Source organism: Tachypleus tridentatus, chromosome 10 (assembly GCF_004210375.1).
Source record: "Tachypleus tridentatus isolate NWPU-2018 chromosome 10, ASM421037v1, whole genome shotgun sequence".
Classification (NCBI taxonomy): domain Eukaryota; kingdom Metazoa; phylum Arthropoda; class Merostomata; order Xiphosura; family Limulidae; genus Tachypleus; species Tachypleus tridentatus.
Window position 1 is genome coordinate 116865436 of NC_134834.1, and position 21703 is coordinate 116887138.

General features: G+C 32.4%; 1 protein-coding gene across 1 annotated transcript in view; it reads left to right on the top strand.

The window, feature by feature from the left end:
* Positions 1–21703, top strand: part of LOC143230150 (glutamyl-tRNA(Gln) amidotransferase subunit B, mitochondrial-like) — a 33328-nt gene that overhangs the window by 11410 nt on the left and 215 nt on the right. The window contains 10 exon segments of the mRNA XM_076463226.1: positions 3512–3625; positions 6338–6410; positions 6413–6535; positions 9543–9665; positions 12801–12914; positions 14115–14199; positions 15683–15905; positions 16899–17032; positions 18029–18152; positions 21547–21636. Of these exon segments, the coding sequence (XP_076319341.1) occupies positions 3512–3625; positions 6338–6410; positions 6413–6535; positions 9543–9665; positions 12801–12914; positions 14115–14199; positions 15683–15905; positions 16899–17032; positions 18029–18152; positions 21547–21636 (1203 nt within the window).

Below are 21703 nucleotides of genomic sequence, written 5' to 3' on the forward strand. Positions count from 1 at the left end.
GTACTTAAACATACCCTTCCTTCTACAACATTAACGTAATGTTAACATACCCTTCTTTCTACATCACCAGCTTATGTTACATATTTAGAAAATGTCCAAGTTGTATATTTACCAAGGTTGTACTTAAACATACCCTTCCTTCTACAACATTAACGTAATGTTAACATACCCTTCTTTCTACATCACCAGCTTATGTTACATATTTAGAAAATGTCCAAGTTGTATATTTACCAAGGTTGTACTTAAACATACCCTTCCTTCTACAACATTAACGTAATGTTAACATACCCTTCTTTCTACATCACCAGCTTATGTTACATATTTAGAAAATGTCCAAGTTGTATATTTACCAAGGTTGTACTTAAACATACCCTTCCTTCTACAACATTAACGTAATGTTAACATACCCTTCTTTCTACATCACCAGCTTATGTTACATATTTAGAAAATGTCCAAGTTGTATATTTACCAAGGTTGTAGTTAAACATACCCTTCCTTCTACAACATTAACGTAATGTTAACATACCCTTCTTTCTACATCACCAGCTTATGTTACATATTTAGAAAATGTCCAAGTTGTATATTTACCAAGGTTGTACTTAAACATACCCTTCTTTCTACATCACCAGCTTATGTTACATATTTAGAAAATGTCCATGTTGTATATTTACCAAGGTTGTACTTAAACATACCCTTCCTTCTACAACATTAACGTAATGTTAACATACCCTTCTTTCTACATCACCAGCTTATGTTACATATTTAGAAAATGTCCATGTTGTATATTTACCAAGGTTGTACTTAAACATACCCTTCCTTCTACAACATTAACGTAATGTTAACATACCCTTCTTTCTACATCACCAGCTTATGTTACATATTTAGAAAATGTCCAAGTTGTATATTTACCAAGGTTGTACTTAAACATACCCTTCCTTCTACAACATTAACGTAATGTTAACATACCCTTCTTTCTACATCACCAGCTTATGTTACATATTTAGAAAATGTCCAAGTTGTATATTTACCAAGGTTGTAGTTAAACATACCCTTCTTTCTACATCACCAGCTTATGTTACATATTTAGAAAATGTCCATGTTGTATATTTACCAAGGTTGTAGTTAAACATACCCTTCTTTCTACATCACCAGCTTATGTTACATATTTAGAAAATGTCCAAGTTGTATATTTACCAAGGTTGTAGTTAAACATACCCTTCTTTCTACATCACCAGCTTATGTTACATATTTAGAAAATGTCCATGTTGTATATTTACCAAGGTTGTAGTTAAACATACCCTTCTTTCTACATCACCAGCTTATGTTACATATTTAGAAAATGTCCATGTTGTATATTTACCAAGGTTCTAGTTAAATGATTCATAGGTCGACATTATGGGTTATAGTAGACAATTAGGTTTGTGATGTTTGGAGTGCCGTATAGTTGTGGTGGGCGTGAGTCGGTCTTTCATAGGTAAGAATAATGTTTTTCTGAGATTGTGTTGTTTTTTTTTTCATTTGTAGTAGTATTTTGTTTAACTGGTTTTTATGTGTTTTTGTTGAATTTGTGTTTTGTAGTTTAAATTTGTTTGTGTCTGACAAGATGTTGTTCATTTTTTAAATCTGTTCATTTGTTTTCATTATAACTATAGCATTGCCTTTATCTGCTTTTAGAATTTTGATGTTGTCTCGTTTTAAGTTGTTTATAGAATATCTTTTTGTGTGAGGTTGTTTTTTAGATTTCTTTGAAATTATGTTGATAGTTTTGTGTGAAAATTCTTTGAAAAATTTGTTCAAGATACTGTTTTGAGATGTTTCAGGGAAACAGATGTTTTCAGTTCTACCTGGAAAGATAGGTTGTTGGTTGTAGAACTGAAAACATCTATTTCTCTGACACACTTCAAAACAGTATCTTAAACAACAGGCTGTGGAAGCAACTAGTAATACACAAGTTACACATCAAGTTTGCTAAGATATAAATACCTTTATATCTTTTTTCTATGTTTTTCTCTCATTTTCTTCTTGCATTTGAAGCATATTATTCAATCATGCATCCTTGTCAGATGAAAATGTTTGTAAACAACAGACACCACATTATGTATTGTACAATAATCCTAAAACTCGTTTATTTAGTTAAGGACAATAGTGTGCAAGAAAAGCTTTATGTATTGAGTGTTTTCATAATTCCAAGCAGTAGATGAATTTTTCAATTTATTTGTAGCTTAGTTAAAATTTCAGATATATTACAAAAGTTTTGGAACATTTTATTCTGGTATCTGATATTTTTTTTTTGGTTTTAAAGTTACATATTTGAAAACTACATGAATTACCTTTGGTCACCTAACACAGTGATTATAAAAAAAGTAGGGTTACAAAGTCAACCATCTGAGTGCAAATGGTTCATTCCTAAAGCAAGTACTAAATGTTTTTTTATGTGTATGAACTGAAATAAGGTAACAAGACTTCCATAAAATTTAATTTGATGAAGAAACTAGAAAAGCTTTTGGAGTTAGTGTAACTCTGACCTGATAATTTGTTTACTCTAAGTTGTGCTGGCAACATTGTGCTTTTCACCTAGAAACAAGGTGCAAAGTTTGTTAATAAAATAAAAATAAATATGAAAACACTGAGGCTGTTAGGATGAATAATTTTGTCTGTTTCATTATGCAGTCACTCTACATAGGAATGTGTTACTGCTTGTATTTAATATTTTTTAACTTCACATTTCACTCTACATTAGGGATCACTGTTGTTAGGGCTAGGATAGAGAAAATATGAGGTAAGACGTGTGGAAAGAAATTTATATCGGAGGTTCTAGAAGTCATTTAAATAAAACATGAAAACTGTAACACAGAAAGAAGTAATTGTAACATTATGAAAATGAGCGCTGACTCAGACTGACTCTTCTTATACTTTTAGATGAATGTTTAATTGAAATAGTTTACTTATAAAAATCTTTTTTTGTAGGTAACTTATTTATGATGTTTACTAAAAGCTTGTCTTATCTTTGGTATTTACACTTAGTGAACTCAGAATTATGTATGTAGTTTTGCATTTTTAAGGTGGCTGGAAGACACCCACTTTCTATGAAAAGAGTTAACTTATTAACTAGTAAAACTCTGCTAACATCTCATTATTGGTGTTGAAAAGAATCAATGCATTTATTTGAATTTATTATTATTTTTACTTTGTTGCATGTAAACAATGTGTGCAAAGCATTACATGTAAATATCTTGTTTGAATTACATGTTTTGAAATAACTTGAGTATATTTTTACATGTAAGTATTTCGTGTATGTTGTTACATGTAAACATCCTGTTTTGAGTTACACATTTTGAAAAATTCTATTCTTCGTCATGTTTGTAAGAAATTGTGATAAAGCTGCAGTCTTGACTGCTTTTCCTCTGATCAGTACAGTTCACAAGGTTGTAATGTTCTAGTTCATTTTCACTTCAGTGAATCGTTACAGATGAATATCTTGACTTGAATTACATTTTGAAATCTTCTGCAGGTCTTGAACAGACGTTGTGTTGAAGCTGGAGTTTTGACTGCTTTAGCTCTGAACTGTACAGTTCATAAAGTGTCGATGTTTGATCGGAAACATTACTTTTACGCTGATCTACCAGTAAGTGTTTTTTAGCAACTTTTATTTAAATGATAAACATTTTACTAAATATATATTGAACAGATTTCATTTTTCATTTATATAACAGATATTAAGTATAGCATATCTACTGAAAGATAATTCTTTATAAACTGAGTGTTCTTTTGTACTCCATTATTTATTTTGCTATGGACCACTACAGCTATGGAAACAATAAGAAATCATTATTTCTTCATATGTGATCTTTAGTTGATGTCTGCAGACACAAACGTGTACTTTGGAAACATAGTACTGATTTATTAATGGGTGTGATATGGAACATGGTAAAGTTAGGGGTGTGATATCGTACGTGGTTTAGTTAAGGGTGCAGTATCTTACATGGTTAAGTTAGGGGTGCAATATCTTACTTGGTGTAGTTAAGGGTTTGATATCTTATGTGGTTAAGTTATGGGTGTGATATCTTACATAGAAAATTTAAGATTTTCCTTTTAGAAATAAATTTAAATTTACAAAAAAATTTATGATGTAAACTTAAGGAGCATTGCAATAGTTCATTAACTCACCACTGTGTAGTACACCAGCTGAGAAGTATTTTAATGGTTAATTAACTCACAACTGTGTAGTACACCAACTCAGAAGTGTTTTAATGGTTCATTAACTAACAACTGTGTAGTACACCAGGTGAGAAGTGTTTTATTGGTTCATTAACTCACCACTGTGTAGTACACCAGCTGAGAAGTATTTTAATGGTTCATTAATTAACCACTGTGTGGAACACCAGGTGAGAAGTGTTTTATTGGTTTATTAACTCACCACTGTGTAGTACACCAGCTGAGAAGTATTTTAATGGTTCATTAATTAACCACTGTGTGGAACACCAGGTGAGAAGTGTTTTATTGGTTCATTAACTCACCACTGTGTAGTACACCAGGTGAGAAGTGTTTTATTGGTTCATTAACTCACCACTGTGTAGTACACCAGGTGAGAAGTATTTTAATGGTTCATTAATTAACCACTGTGTGGAACACCAGGTGAGAAGTATTTTAATGGTTCATTAACTTACCACTGTGTAGTACACCAGGTAAGAAGTGTTTTAATGGTTCATTAACTAACCACTGTGTGGTACACCAGGTAAGAAGTGTTTTAATGGTTCATTAATTAACCACTGTGTAGTACACCAGCTGAGAAGTATTTTAATGGTTCATTAATTAACCACTGTGTGGAACACCAGGTGAGAAGTGTTTTATTGGTTTATTAACTCACCACTGTGTAGTACACCAGCTGAGAAGTATTTTAATGGTTCATTAATTAACCACTGTGTAGTACACCAGCTGAGAAGTATTTTAATGGTTCATTAACTAACCACTGTGTATTACACCAGGTGAGAAGTGTTTTAATGGTTTATTAACTAACCACTGTGTAGTACACCAGCTGAGAAGTGTTTTATTGGTTCATTAACTAACCACTGTGTAGTACACCAGTTGAGAAGTATTTTAATGGTTCATTAACTTACCACTGTGTAGTACACCAGTTGAGAAGTATTTTAATGGTTCATTAACTTACCACTGTGTAGTACACCAGGTAAGAAGTGTTTTAATGGTTCATTAACTAACCACTGTGTGGTACACCAGGTAAGAAGTGTTTTAATGGTTCATTAATTAACCACTGTGCAGTACACCAGGTGAGAAGTATTTTAATGGTTCATTAACTAACCACTGTGTAGTACACCAGCTGAGAAGTGTTTTAATGGTTCATTAACTAACCACTGTGTGGTACACCAGGTGAGAAGTATTTTAATGGTTCATTAACTTACCACTGTGCAGCACACCAGGTGAGAAGTGTTTTAATGGTTCATTAACTAACCACTGTGTAGTACACCAGGTGAGAAGTATTTTAATGGTTCATTAACTTACCACTGTGTGGTACACCAGGTGAGAAGTATTTTAATGGCTCATTAACTAACCACTGAGCAGTACACCAGGTGAGAAGTATTTTAATGGTTCATTAACTAACCACTGTGTAGTACACCAGCTGAGAAGTGTTTTAATGGTTCATTAACTAACCATTGTGTAGTACACCAGCTGAGAAGTGTTTTAATGGTTCATTAACTTATCACTGTGTGGTACACCAGGTGAGAAGTATTTTAATGGTTCATTAACTCACCACTGTGTAGTACACCAGCTGAGAAGTGTTTTAATGGTTCATTAACTTATCACTGTGTGGTACACCAGGTGAGAAGTATTTTAATGGTTCATTAACTCACCACTGTGTAGTACACCAGCTGAGAAGTGTTTTAATGGTTCATTATCTAACCACTGTGTAGTACACCAGGTGAGAAGTGTTTTATTGGTTCATTAACTTATCATTGTGTAGTACACCAGGTGAGAAGTATTTTAATGGCTCTTTAACCCACCACTGTGTATGACCCCACATAAGAACTGTTTCAAGTTTCAGTAATTTTTCACTGTGTATGACCCTAAGTGAGAAGAGTTTCAAGGGTTCATTAATATGTGAGAACCAAAGGTGTCAGAAATTTTCACTATCCAGCTGTTGGAAATTCCTTTTGTTTTTCTTCTGGATTTATTTTATTACTTGTGGTAAAATATATTCTACCTCTGGATTAACTCTAATATTATATTTTTATATAAATTATCTTTATAAAACAAAAGTTTCACGCTATTTCTGGAATTTGTTAGTCTCATGTAGTATTTATAGACTTTACTTAACATACAGGCTGGCTATCAGATCACACAACAGAGGATGCCTCTAGCAACGAATGGATTTTTGAGTTTTGTAGTATTTAATCCGTTGTCCACAAAAGACCATACAAGAAAACTGTTGGATTGCTACAACTTCAGTTGGAGCAGGATAGTGGTAAATCTCTTCATGATGTGGACGAAGGAAGAACATTAATAGATCTGAACAGAGCTGGTAAAATAATACTTCATTTTAATTATTGTTTTATTGTGTTTTATGTTTGTTTATATGAGCTGTTTATCCACAGCTTCAATGGATTGATTACCCAGAAAGATTAGATCATTTATAAATGTATCAAGTTATCTGAACATCAGTTTAAAAACAGCTTTGTAGAATCTTTAATGTTGGAAACCTTCCTTGTGGTTAAGAATTGTTTAGTTATTTAGAATCTGTATAATTAGTGATTATGTTAGGGTTAGTAAACTTCTCTATAATGATAAAAACTAAGGTGTATAACTAGACTAACCCATTGTATAGCTTTGTGTTTGACTACAAATAATAAAAACTAAGGTGTATAACTAGACTAACCCATTGTATAGCTGTGTGTTTGACTACAAATAATAAAAAACTAAGGTATATAACAAGAGAAGCCCATTGTGTAGCTTTGTGTTTGACTACAAATAACAAAAACTAAGGTGTATAACTAGACTAACCCATTGTGTAGTTTAGTGCTTTACTACAAATAACAAAAACTAAGGTGTATAACTAGACTAACCCATTGTGTAGTTTAGTGCTTTACTACAAATAATAAAATCTAAGGTGTATAACTAGACTAACCCATTGTGTAGTTTAGTGCTTTACTACAAATAATAAAAACTAAGGTGTATAACTAGACTAACCCATTGTGTAGTTTAGTGCTTTACTACAAATAATAAAAACTAAGGTGTATAACTAGACTAACCCATTGTGTAGTTTAGTGCTTTACTACAAATAATAAAAACTAAGGTGTATAACAAGAGTAGCCCATTGTGTAGCTTTGTGTTTGACTACAATTGATAAAAACTAAGGTGTATAACTAGACTAACCCATTGTGTAGCTTTGTGCTTTACTACAAATAATAAAAACTAAGGTGTATAACAAGAGTAGCCCATTGTGTAGCTTTGTGTTTGACTACAATTGATAAAAACTAAGGTGTATAACTAGACTAACCCATTGTGTAGCTTCGTGTTTGACTACAATTGATAAAAACTAAGGTGTATAACTAGACTAACCCATTGTGTAGCTTTGTGTTTGACTACAATTGATACAAACTAAGGTGTATAACAAGAGAAGCCCATTGTGTAGCTTTGTGTTTGACTACAAATAATAAAAACTAAGGTGTATAACTAGACTACCCCATTGTGTAGCTTAGTGCTTTACTACAAATAATAAAAACTAAGGTGTATAACTAGACTAACCCATTGTGTAGCTTAGTGCTTTACTACAAATAATAAAAACTAAGGTGTATAACTAGACTAACCCATTGTGTAGCTTTGTGCTTTACTACAAATAATAAAAACTAAGGTGTATAACAAGAGTAGCCCATTGTGTAGCTTTGTGTTTGACTACAATTGATAAAAACTAAGGTGTATAACTAGACTAACCCATTGTGTAGCTTTGTGTTTGACTACAATTGATAAAAACTAAGGTGTATAACTAGACTAACCCATTGTGTAGCTTTGTGTTTGACTACAATTGATAAAAACTAAGGTGTATAACTAGACTAACCCATTGTGTAGTTTTGTGTTTGACTTCAAATAATACAAACTCCAGTGTATAAGTAGAGTAGCCCATTGTGTAGCTTTGTGCTTGACTACAGATGATAAAAACTAAGGTGTATAACTAGACTAACCCATTGTGTAGTTTAGTGCTTTACTACAAATAATAAAAACTAAGGTGTATAACTAGACTAACCCATTGTATAGCTTTGTGCTTGACTACAAATAATAAAAACTAAGGTATATAACAAGAGAAGCCCATTGTGTAGCTTTGTGTTTGACTACAAATAATACACACTCCAGTGTATAACTAGACTAACCCATTGTGTAGCTTTGTGTTTGACTACAGTTGATAAAAACTAAGGTGTAAAACTAGAGTAGCCCATTGTGTAGCTTTGTTTTTGACTACAGTTGATAAAAACTAAGGTGTAAAACTAGAGTAGCCCATTGTGTAGCTTTGTTTTTGACTACAGTTGATAAAAACTAAGGTGTAAAACTAGAGTAGCCCATTGTGTAGCTTTGTTTTTGACTACAGTTGATAAAAACTAAGGTGTATAACTAGAGTAGCCCATTGTGTAGTTTTGTGCTTGACTACAGATGATAAAACTCCAGTGTAAAACTAGAGCAGCCCATTGTGTAGCTTGGTGTTTGACTACAATTGATGAAGACTAAGTTGTATAACTAGAGTAGCTCATTGTGTAGCTTTGTGTTTGACTAAAATTGATAAAAACTAAGGTGTATAACTGTACTAACCCATTGTGTAGCTTAGTGCTTTACTACAAATAATAAAAACTAAGGTGTATAACTAGACTAACCCATTGTTTAGCTTAGTGCTTTACTACAAATGAGCTGAATGATAAAAACTAAAATGTATAACTATAATTCGAGCATTTTAAATTAGGATTTACTTTACTGTAACTTCTTAGTTCTCACAAAAATAAGTACAGATTGTATCATTAAGTGTCAGACATCAAAGACCTGAGTACATTATGTGTCAGGAATTAGAAAATGTTGTGTATCAGGTATTAGGTATTAGAAAACTAGGTGTGTGAGGTGTTAGGTTTTAGAAAACTAGGTGTATGAGGTGTTAGGTTTTAGAAAACTAGGTATATCAGGTGTTAGGTATTAGAAAACTAGGTGTATCAGGTATTAGGTGTTAGAAAACGTGGTGCATTACATGCCACACATAAGAAAATTGTATATTTCCTACTGTGTGAAATCCACGGATTAAATATCATCACTCAACATTAGGAAGAGTATCACAGAATTTAAATATTGCGTGTCTTATACATGTGGCATTTGCTTACGAAATTATACCTGTGAATTATAAGGCACTTTTCGGTATAAACTGCGCTGAGTTTTATGTGAAATAGTAAGGCATGGAGTGGTTCATAACACAAAGCATTGAGAAATCCATAAGATGTTGCCTCTTAGTTGACCCTTGTGTAACTTATTGTTTGTGTGATTTTATTTTTACCCACCAGGTGTTCCTTTGATGGAGTTGGTTTTTGAGGCAACATTAAAAGATGGGGAAGAAGCAGCAGCTCTTGTGAAAGAATTGCAGTTAATTTTCAAAAGACTTGGAACTTGTACAAGTAAAATGGAAGGTTTGTGGTGTAGGATTTGTTTATAATGTACAAGTAAAATGGAAGGTTTGTGGTGTAGGATTTGTTTATAATGTACAAGTAAAATGGAAGGTTTGTGGTGTAGGATTTGTTTATAATGTACAAGTAAAATGGAAGGTTTGTGGTGTAGGATTTGTTTATAATGTACAAGTAAAATGGACAGTTTGTGGTGTAGGATTTGTTTATAATGTACAAGCAAAATGGAAGGTTTGTGGTGTAGGATTTGTTTATAATGTACAAGTAAAATGGAAGGTTTGTGGTGTAGGATTTGTTTATAATGTACAAGTAAAATGGACAGTTTGTGGTGTAGGATTTATTTATAATGTACAAGCAAAATGGAAGGTTTGTGGTGTAGGATTTGTTTATAATGTACAAGTAAAATGGAAGGTTTGTGGTGTAGGATTTGTTTATAATGTACAAGCAAAATGGAAGGTTTGTGGTGTAGGATTTGTTTATAATGTACAAGTAAAATGGAAGGTTTGTGGTGTAGGATTTGTTTATAATGTACAAGCAAAATGGAAGGTTTGTGGTGTAGGATTTGTTTATAATGTACAAGTAAAACGGACAGTTTGTGGTGTAGGATCTGTTTATAATGTACAAGCAAAATGGAAGGTTTGTGGTGCAGGATCTATTTATAATGTACAAGTAAAATGGAAGGTTTGTGGTGCAGGATCTGTTTATAATGTACAAGTAAAATGGACAGTTTGTGGTGTAGGATTTGTTTATAATGTACAAGTAAAATGGAAGGTTTGTGGTGTAGGATTTGTTTATAATGTACAAGTAAAATGGAAGGTTTGTGGTGTAGGATTTGTTTATAATGTACAAGTAAAATGGAAGGTTTGTGGTGTAGGATTTGTTTATAATGTACAAGTAAAATGGAAGGTTTGTGGTGTAGGATTTGTTTATAATGTACAAGTAAAATGGAAGGTTTGTGGTGTAGGATTTGTTTATAATGTACAAGTAAAATGGAAGGTTTGTGGTGTAGGATTTGTTTATAATGTACAAATAAAGAGGAAGGTTTGTGAATTCTGATAAAGTCTTACATGTGATTTAGATTTCAAAGTTTAAATTTGGTAGGTGATGCCTATATTCTGTTAAACTTGTGATCACTGCTTGCACAAGAGTTTGTACTTTGTTCAATTATCATATTTTACAAGAAATTACTGTATGAAAATTGACAGTATTAACATTAGGTAGAGTAAATAGCAGTAGTAATATTACTCAGTGTAAATACTAGTAATGAAATTAGACCGAATATATAATTGTTTTTGCTCATTATTTGTTGTAAACAAGAATAATTGTTCTACATTGATGTAAACTGTTTTGTATATTGGAATGTGATATAAAATTAAATTCCAAATCCTACTTACCATCTGTTGACACTACAGCTATTTCTAGATCTCCAATGTTTCCATTTTTGCCAATGTAAGCATTGAAAATGCTTGCTCCAGTGTTTTATACCCTAGTTAAATGCCTTAGGGAAATTTTTCCACCAACTTCTGTGTTCCCTCTTTTTAAATATTGTATATAAGTACCTCATTATTATAATTTAATCTGTTTTTCTCGACAAAGTATTTGGCACAGGTTTCTATCAGCAGGAGTGTTTTGTTTTTTTAATATTTACAATGTACATTTGAATGAAGTTGATGTTTATATAGTTATCTTTATATTTATAATTATACATTAGTTAAGAAGAAAAAAACAACTTGTAGATGGATATGAATTCCTAAATTGATGTTTTTGCTACTGAAGTCAACCTGACCTTTCTTCTTCCACCTCTGTTATCTAGTGATTGTTAACAACCAGAGGAGGGGCACTTTCAGTCGAGGCTTTTTATGATATTATCCACTGCAAGATGGAGACGTGTGCAGACTGAGGGTGTCTCTCCAGGGTTTTTAAAGTAACTTTTACAAATAACCCAGGGATGACTGGCAGGAATTTAGTCTTAGTCTTATTGGCTCCTATTTTTATTATTATTATTATTTTATTAGGTCCTTCTCTTTGATCAGTATTGGTTTAGTATATTGGCCATGAAAGGTGGTCCATTATCTCATAATTTTGAATGCAAAATGGTCCAATCCTAGGTTTTTGGTTGAGCACAGGTCCCATGTCCTCCATAATTCCAGGGCAAGTGGGATATTCCTTCTCTGCTTAGTTGGGGAGTGAAGCTGAATGTTCATAATTTCAGATCAGATGAGTTCTTTTCCTTAGTTGAGTGTGGTATACATGGTACCACAGTTTCGAGCCCAGGGTGTTGACTTTTGGACTTCTTCAGGTTGAGGAGAAATACTGTTCTCTAAAGTGTCACTTGCTTTCTCAGCATGATTCTAGTGGTGTGAAATGCATCACACTATAGCTACAGGTTGGAATACAATCACAGTATGTATGTATATTATATAAAACATTGTGGTCCACTAGCCCTGGCTACCAACATGGGATGTAGGTACCATGATCCCTTAATACCAACCCCAAGATGTTAAACTTCAACTATCTTGCTGTAGCTGGCCTGTAATGATGATGACTCATTTTCTATTCAACCTTTGATATAGGAATTCAATTCCTGGTGAAGAGCATACCTGTTTTGGAGGTAGTGTGGTTCTCCCACTTGTACCACTTCTGTCTTGGTGCACTCCTGTTTTCTACACGTTTTCTGTACAGATCATACTTGTACAAGCCACTGCACCTTCTCAATGTTAGAGTTTAACCATATTGTCAGTGGAGGTAAGTATGTGTTGGAAGTTAATATTTTCCTGAACTGAAAATAATTTTCAATAATACTAACCTCCACTGACACTCACTCTCTTGCCTTACTTAACCATTAAAAGGTGGGTTGCATTACTGGGATGTGATGCTTATGTACAGTACCTAGATAGAGGGTGCATTGAAGTTGGTGGAGAAATTTCCAAATTATAACTTTGACTAAGGCATTTGAGTGGGGTGTAAGGGACTGGAGCAATCATTCTCAGGTAGTCAAAGAGTGGTAACTCTAAAGATTGAGCGATAGCTTTAATGTCAGCTGTGGTAAGTATTATTGCCAATACATTTTTAGTTTAGAAACATATTAACTTTTAGACAATAGGCTGTAACTCTTAGTGAAATAATTAAATTTTGTTATAGAGGGTGCTCTGAGAGTAGATGCTAATGTATCAGTAAACCAACCAGGAGAGCCATGGGGTACAAGGACAGAAGTGAAAAATATAAACAGTGTAATGCTAGTGGCTAAAGCAGTTGGTCAGTTCTATCATAGTTTTTGTTAAGATGGCATAATCTGTGATGATGAGAAAACCCACTTATAGAGAAATTATATATGTAAAAAGGCTGGTATGGATAGAGAAAGCACTACGAGAGGAATGAACAACATTTTGACCTTTTTGTGAACTTGACGATAACTGAAGAATGTCAAAACACTGTTCGCTCCTCTACTAGTGCTTTCTCCCATACCAGCCATTTTTACATATATAATTTAAGATAGTGTAGTTCTAAGGAATTTTTTGTTTGTTTGCTAATCATTAAATGTCTTTTATCCTAATCTTTCTTAATAAAAAACATTCTGTTAAATCATATAAGTTATAAAATTGTTTCAAGACAAAAGTATGAACTTCTGTTACTAGAGAACACGAGAAACTTTGAAGGGTAAACTGGGCAAATATTAATACTGGGGTAATTAATATTAGGCAAATGTTGGATCATTTTTGTTTTTCTGCAGTTTTCCCAAGATGATGAAGGATCCATTTTTCTAAAGTTCTCAATGTCTACATTACTTTATGAGAAAGAATATATTGTCATTTTTATTTGTAGCTAATCCTATTAAATTGTTGTTATGTTGAGCATTGCATTTAAAATTATGAAGGGCAGTTTGTACAGTTAACTTGTATATGGACTTGTGACTAACTTAAATGTAAGTTGGCTAGACTGAGTAATTGAAATTATTTTGGAAAATTCTACTTATAGTAAAGACGTCAAACTGATGATTCCATAGTTTCTAAATGTTAGATTCTTGTTTTCTATAACAATAACTACTTATAACCAGTTCATTTTAACATGCATATCGTTACCCTAAAGTCTTCCTACAATTTCTGGAAGCAGGGTCTAGTTTGAATTTTCACAAATATTAGGTCTTCTTTCAAGACGTGTAACATTTGTCTTTAGGGGTGTTCACATTTCTAACTTCAAGAATTGTAACATTTGTAGTTTTTTAAAAGTACTATAACAACATTGTAGCTTTCATTTAAGTACTTTGAAACTGAGCTTTTTAAGTGTTGCAATATTTACTTCTAAAGGTGTTAGTATTTTTGGCATTTCTTAAATACTGTAATATTTACTTCTTATGTTGTTAACACTTCAGACTTTTATTAATATTGTTATGTTCAATTCTAAGTAGTAAACATAATTCTCAGTGATGAAGGGATTAATATTTATTTTTCTTATTAGATTTTGAAATAAAAAGACAGATTGGAGAGTTGGAAGCTGGGTTCAAGATTATAAATGAAACAAGAATGTTTGATGCACAAGCCAAGTATATTTTACTTTTTTTAAAATATGGCATCAATTTTAAATAATTACAAATTTTTTATAACAACTACACACAGTTTTAATCATAAGTTGTGTTTGGGTAAGATTAATACTTGTTATGGAATCTCCAGATTAATTCTTTTGGTTCATTAGTATGACATTAATATCACTATGAAGGAATCTCAAGATTGATTGTTTTGGTTTATTAGTATGACATTAACATCACTATGAAGGAATCTCCAGATTGATTGTTTTGGCTTATTAGTATGACATTAACATCACTATGATGGAATCTCCAGATTGATTGTTTTGGTTTATTAGTATGACACTAACATCACTATGAAGGAATCTCCAGCTTGAGGGCTTTGGTTTATTAGGTTGGCACTAAAAGTCTTTCAAAGGAATAACTAAAATGAGTTGTGTATTGAATGTTGCTGGATTATAGTCATTAGCTTTTGATTAACAGAATTGTGCATCATTACAGTGTGAACTGCTGACTGAAGTAACATATACTGTTCATAGTTTTATAAAATAATAACTTTAAGAAAATATCCTTGTGCATTTATGGATGAGGAAATTTTTGTTTCCATAACCTTTTCAAAACAAAACATTTATTTCATTTGAAACATTACTAAATATTATGTATCCATAACTTAATTTTCAGTGTAAATATGGTAGGTTTTATTTTAATTTGTGGAGTTAGTGGAGTTTTTTGTTAATTTGTACAGTGAGAACATGGTTTTACATTAGTTTGTAGAGTGAGAACGTGGTTTTACATTAGTTTGTAGAGTAAGAACGTGGTTTTACATTAGTTTGTAGAGTGAGAACGTGGTTTTACATTAGTTTGTAGAGTGAGAACGTGGTTTTACATTAGTTTGTAGAGTGAGAACGTGGTTTTACATTAGTTTGTAGAGTAAGAACGTGGTTTTACATTAGTTTGTAGAGTGAGAACGTGGTTTTACATTAGTTTGTAGAGTAAGAACGTGGTTTTACATTAGTTTGTAGAGTAAGAACGTGGTTTTACATTAGTTTGTAGAGTAAGAACGTGGTTTTACATTAGTTTGTAGAGTGAGAACGTGGTTTTACATTAGTTTGTAGAGTAAGAACGTGGTTTTACATTAGTTTGTAGAGTAAGAACGTGGTTTTACATTAGTTTGTAGAGTGAGAACACATTGTTGGGTAAAAAGTTTTTCTGTGTTAGTATGTACAGTATGAAATTTCTGTGATTCAGCCTCTGAAGTGAGTTCCTTATTATTATGTGAGTTACTCTTACAGCTGTGTGAATGTGGTTCTATGTTACAAAAGTATAGCTATGTAGAATTTATAAAAACCTTAAATCTAGATTATCTGTAGTTTTATAAATAAAATAATAATGTGACATGTTGAGTGAATAATGTAAGAGTGAAATATTCCTAATGTTTTAAGCACCACTATTAGTTTGATTAAAAGAAGCAGTGCACAATACATTTTTGTACAAATTATTGTAGACAGACTGTGCCGATGAGAGACAAGGAAGTTTTTCAAGATTATAGGTACATGCCTGAACCCAACCTTCCACCTTTAAGGCTCTCAGATTCAAAAGATGGTAAGTCTACACATCTTGTTAGTATAACTGACCTGCAGGATAACCTCTGTGAACTTCCTGGACAAGCTCGTCAACGACTCATTGAGAGTTATGGAATTTCATTACAACAAGCCATGGTGATTGTGGTGAGTTATTTTAATTAATTATGTTATGAGACTTGTGCAAATACACTTTTCATTATATTGACACCTATAACTTTAAAGAATGCTGAGTTATTATTTGTAACAGTTATTTTTATAAGTTTTAAAGTTACTAGGTTCTTTGATGGTTGGTAGAGGAATACACCTGTTATAAGATCTAGGAATTCTCAAGACTTTAAGTAAAGCTGCTTGTTTCGGTATTAGTTTTATCTCTTTTTAAAGTTTATTGAAGTTGATCTAATACAATAACCAGAGTGAATTATAAACATATACATACTCCTGGGTTAACTTGTGTGATAATTTGTTAGTGCTAATGAATGCTTTTAAGTATATTATAAACATATACATACTTCTGGGTTAACTTGTGATAATTTGTTAGTGCTAATGAATGCTTTTAAGTATATTATAAACATATACATACTCCTGGGTTAACTTGTGTGATAATTTATTAGTGCTAATGAATGCTTTTAAGTATATTATAAACATATACATACTCCTGGGTTAACTTGTCTTTGTGTTGTTTATGGTCAGATACGTTTAAATTAAACCATTATTTAAGTGGTAATGTGAGTACTTAAGCAGTCCACAAAATTGTTAATCATTAGTTTATCAACAATGAATTATTATATGTTAACAATGAATACATAATTATTATATGTTAACAATGAAATAAGAACTGAACAGTTACTTTTAGTTATTCATAATTTTATATTATCTGAAATATTTCTTAAATAGTAAATATCTTAGTAGGTTTAACTTTGATAAAACTCATTAATCAGGTGTCTGATCATCTTCATACATTGTTAGAAATGAGATTTTACCTTTTATCTGTCGAGTGAAACTTAGCAAGATTCCCGATCATCTTCATACATTGTTAGAAACTATTTTTTACTTTCTATTTCTATAGAGTGAAACTTAGCAAGATACTCGATCATCTTCATACATTGGTAGAAACTAGATTTTACTTTTTATCTCTAGAGTGAAACTGGTCTTGAAGAGTTTTATTGTGCTGTTCTGAATGATCGGAAGAGAAATGTAAAAATAGCAACTAACTTTATTCTGAGTGAAGTGATGTCTCAACTGAATGATAAAGGTTTAACCTTTGGAGAAAGGTAACATTATATTATCTTGTAAACTAGTTGAACATCTTGAACTAAATCAGTTTAAGTAATGTTCTAAGTTTTAAATGCTGTGTAGTTGATTAATTTGTTTTTAATATTTTTGGATGTAGTTTCTAAGTTGTACTTTTTAGTTTTCTCTAATATCTTAGAAGCATTATTGCAGAAATTAAAAGGAAATAATGTATTACTTTTATATGTTGATATAAACAAATTTGTTTTCTGAGGGAAAGAAAAAGACAAAACAGTTGTTGTTTATCTGTTGTGTTTACCTCCAGACAACTGCTGTGTTTATCTTCTAACAGTTGTTTGTTATTGATATGGAAGATTAAGAATGTAACTTTTTCACAAACATTTGATCTCCACTGATTTTTGGAACACTGAATCAAGGTTGTAAGGCTACATTAAATTATTGTTATGGATAAGCACCAAGATTTAATGGGTTTGGTTGATTACCTCATGCACCTAATCATTATCACATTGATATCTTACTCTGTCATTGTAACTCTCAGTGATAATTGTTAAAATACATCCATGAGCAGTCACCTGAAATTCATGTTTCAGTATTGTATTCTAACTCATAGTGATCATGTTTTTTAATGTATATCCTTAAACAGTCACCCTGAAATCCATGTCTCAATTTTGTAATGCAACATAACAGTCATATGTTCCAAAGCTATGAGAAATGTTTTCCAACCTGAAGTAGTATATAATATTTAATAATAGTAATAACATTTGCTTAAGCAGCATTAATTTTTGCATGATGGTAAAAATTTATTGTAAAAACTTGTGTTTCCTAAGTACCATAATTCCTCATTTTCTAGTAATTAAAACAAAATTGTATAGTTGATGAAATAAACTGTATTTTAAAAGTATTTCTATTTTGTAGAACTATTGATGTTTCTTGTTGTGTCTCGCTGTTTTCCATTTCTTATTAAGTGTGTTTCACTGTATTCTATTTTTTATTAAATGTGTCTTACTATTTTCAAGTCCTGTTAGTCCACAGAAGATTGGAGATTTACTTGATATGTTAGAATCAAAATTTATCAGTTTGGCCACAGCTCAGGATGTGCTGAAACATTTGTTTGAAGACCATGCAAAATCTCCTCAAGAGGTACATATCAAGGTTATTTTTATTGCTATTTATTTGTGAATTGGGTTATGTATTGCTTATGTGAAGCAGTATAAATAACTTAATAATCAATTCTTTAAATACATTGTCTTAAAAAAAGAGGAATTGGATGGGATCTGGTTGAGGTGTTTAAGATTGTAAAGGAAACTGATAGTGTTGATGCATCATATTTAATAGTGAGAATATTCTAACTAAGAGACAACTATAAAGTTTGGCAGTGTAGGAGTCAGCTTCAGATAAGACAGTTTTATTTTTCTAACAGGGTGGTTGGGTTTTGAAATGGGTTGCCAGCAAATGTTGCAGGAGTAACAAATTTGAGTGGCAAGGAGTACTTTTAATTCTTTTTATTTTTCAAAATTAATTTAATAATTTTAGCTCAGTTTCAATGAAGGGACAGCCAGTAGGTCCATAAACATTGTTAAGTGTGTATTTGTATAAGCACCTTGTTAATTATTTCTATAAATGTGTATGTGTTCAAACAGAACAAGTTTGTACATCAATGTATGTAAATCTTGTGGATGACTACTGTTAGACCACAGGTGTATATAACATTACATAATGTTTAGGGACAACAGTGGACCTATTGGTTCATCTCAGCTGTTCCATCCTCTAAGCCAAACTAAAAAAAAATTTAAAGCCAGTCTTTATCATTCATATATCTATTAAGATTCTTTTCTAAACACACTCAAATTTACTACCTCCAGAACATCTGAAGGCAATTCATTCTATATGCCAACCACCCTCTTTGATAAATGAAATTGTTTTAGCTAAAGATGGCTTCTATCCTAATTAAATCTGTATTTATGTCCATAGTTCTATAATTCTCACTGTCAAGTATGAAACATGTTGATGCATCAACATTATCAGTTCCTCATACAACCTTAAACACTTCACTATCCCCTGTAAACATTATCAGTTCCTCATACAACCTTAAACACTTCACTATCCCCTGTAAACATTATCAGTTCCTCATACAACCTTAAACACTTCACTATCCCCTGTAAACATTATCAGTTCCTCATACAACCAGAACACTTCACTATCCCCTGTAAACATTATCAGTTCCTCATACAACCTTAAACACTTCACTATCCCCTGTAAACATTATCAGTTCTCATACAACCTTAAACACTTCACTATCCCCTGTAAATATTATCAGTTCCTCATACAACCTTAAACACTTCACTATCCCCTGTAAACATTATCAGTTCCTCATACAACCTTAAATACTTCACTATCCCCTGTAAACATTATCAGTTCCTCATACAACCAGAACACTTCACTATCCCCTGTAAACATTATCAGTTCCTCATACAACTGTGAACACTTCACTATCCCTGTAAACATTATCAGTTCCTCATACAACCTTAAACACTTCACTATCCCTGTAAACATTATCAGTTCCTCATACAACCTTAAACACTTCACTATCCTCTGTGAACAATTTCAAAGATCTTAACCTCTCCTCATATGACAACCCCCCATCTCAGATACCATTTTAGTTCTCTTCTGAACACTTTCAAAAAATATAATGTCTTTCCCAAGGTAAGGAGCCTGAGACTGAACACATTATTCTATGTGGCCTATTCAGTCACCTGTACAATGAAATTATAGCCTATCTAAACTTATATTCAATATTTCTGTAGATAGAACCCCAAATCCTGTTGCCATACACTGTACACTGTTTCAATGGCTTTATAAACTGATTGACTGTTACACCAAGATCCTTTTCTTTCACAACACTTTTAAGGTTATTCCTATTAAAATTATAACACACATCTGACATTTATTTTCCAAAGTCAGTAAGTGATCTGAGTACTGTTGTAAGCCAGCAACATCCTCTTCACAGCTACCAATGGTCAGTATCATTAACCACTCCTTCATTTATGTTATTGATGCAAATCAAAAAGAGGCCTTAAGACTGATGAGCCCTGATGTACATCATTTACAACATTAATCTAGTTTGATGGTGTACGCATCAGGCCATCCCATAAGTAATGTCTGAACATTTAATACAGAAAGTGTATCATTATTTCTGTCTTTGTAGAAGGCTTTAATAACTAAAATATGTAGTAGGACGTGTATAAAAATGTTCAGACAAATAAAAAAACTAACCCAACTCCACCTATTCAGATCATTAATCAAATAAACCCTTATAAAGATGGATATGTCTGAGGAGCACATTAGACATACAATGCTTTATGAGTTTAAAAAAGGCAATAGTGCAGCATAAACTACACAAAACATTCAAAGTGTTTATGGTGTGGAGTCTGTCAATGAAAGAAAATGTCAAAGGTTGTATCAGAAGTTCAGATCAGGTGACTACAGCTTAAGTGATGTGCCACATTCAGGTTGTTCTGTTGAGTTTAATGATGACTTACTGTTGGCTGCACTTGATGAAGATTGTGCTGTAACAGTTGAAGAACTAGAACAGAAGCTTAATACAACCCATTCAACAGTTCACCGTCATCTGCAACAGCTTGGAAAGGTGTCAAAACTTGGAAAATAGGTCCCCCATGACTTGACGGAAGCCAACTTTAGATCCAGAGTAGACACTTGCATTTCTCTGCACTCTTGTGATCATAACTCACCTTATTTGGACAGGTCAGTGACTGGAGTTGAAAAATAGATATCTTATAAAAGTGTCAAGCACCACAGACAATAGCTCAGTGCAGATAAACTGGCTAAATTACAGGCAAAAATGGACCTCCATCTTAGGAAAGTCTTGTTAAGTGTTTGGTGTGGGATATTGTTGGTTTTTGAGTTCCTGCCACTCAATGCAACGATTACATCAGACTTCTACTGTCAACAGTTAGAGCACTTGAATGTTGCAGTGAAAGAAAAGAGGCCTGCTTTGATCAGCCGTAAAAGTGTCGTGTTACATCAGGATAATGCATGGCTCCATACAACAAGGATCACATCTGCAAAGATTGAAGAGCTAGACTGGGAACAACTTCCACATCTTCCTTATTCTCCAGACCTTGCTTCATCATATTATCATCTATTCCAAAGTTTGCAGAACTATCTTGATGGAAAAAGAGCTTAGAATGCATGTAGATGTCAAAACTACCCTCTCTACCTTCTTTTCATCCAAACCTCAAGAACTTTATAGAAGTGACATTCAGAAGCTTGCAAATCATTGGCAGGAGGTAATTAATAATAATGAAACATACATCATTGATTAACTAACATTCTCCTATTCTGAAACTAAAATTGCACATTACTTAAAAGGATGACCTGATGCAAGTAGATCTTAGGTGTTACCTTTATAGAAGAATAGTTATATGTACTAAAGATGTCATAATAGAACACAAACCCCATTTTTGGAAATCTGTAGAAACATGACTTAATAGGTATTAAAATAATTTAAACATAGGTTGTGAGAGAGTACGGGTGGAGCCAAATCTGTGATGAGAAGATGCTGGAAGCTATTTGTGAGAAAGTTATTGAACAATACCCACAGAAGGTATGTTTAACATTTCCTAAGAAGCTTGTGTTATGTTTGTATGTAAAGTTGATCTGACTTTTTATAT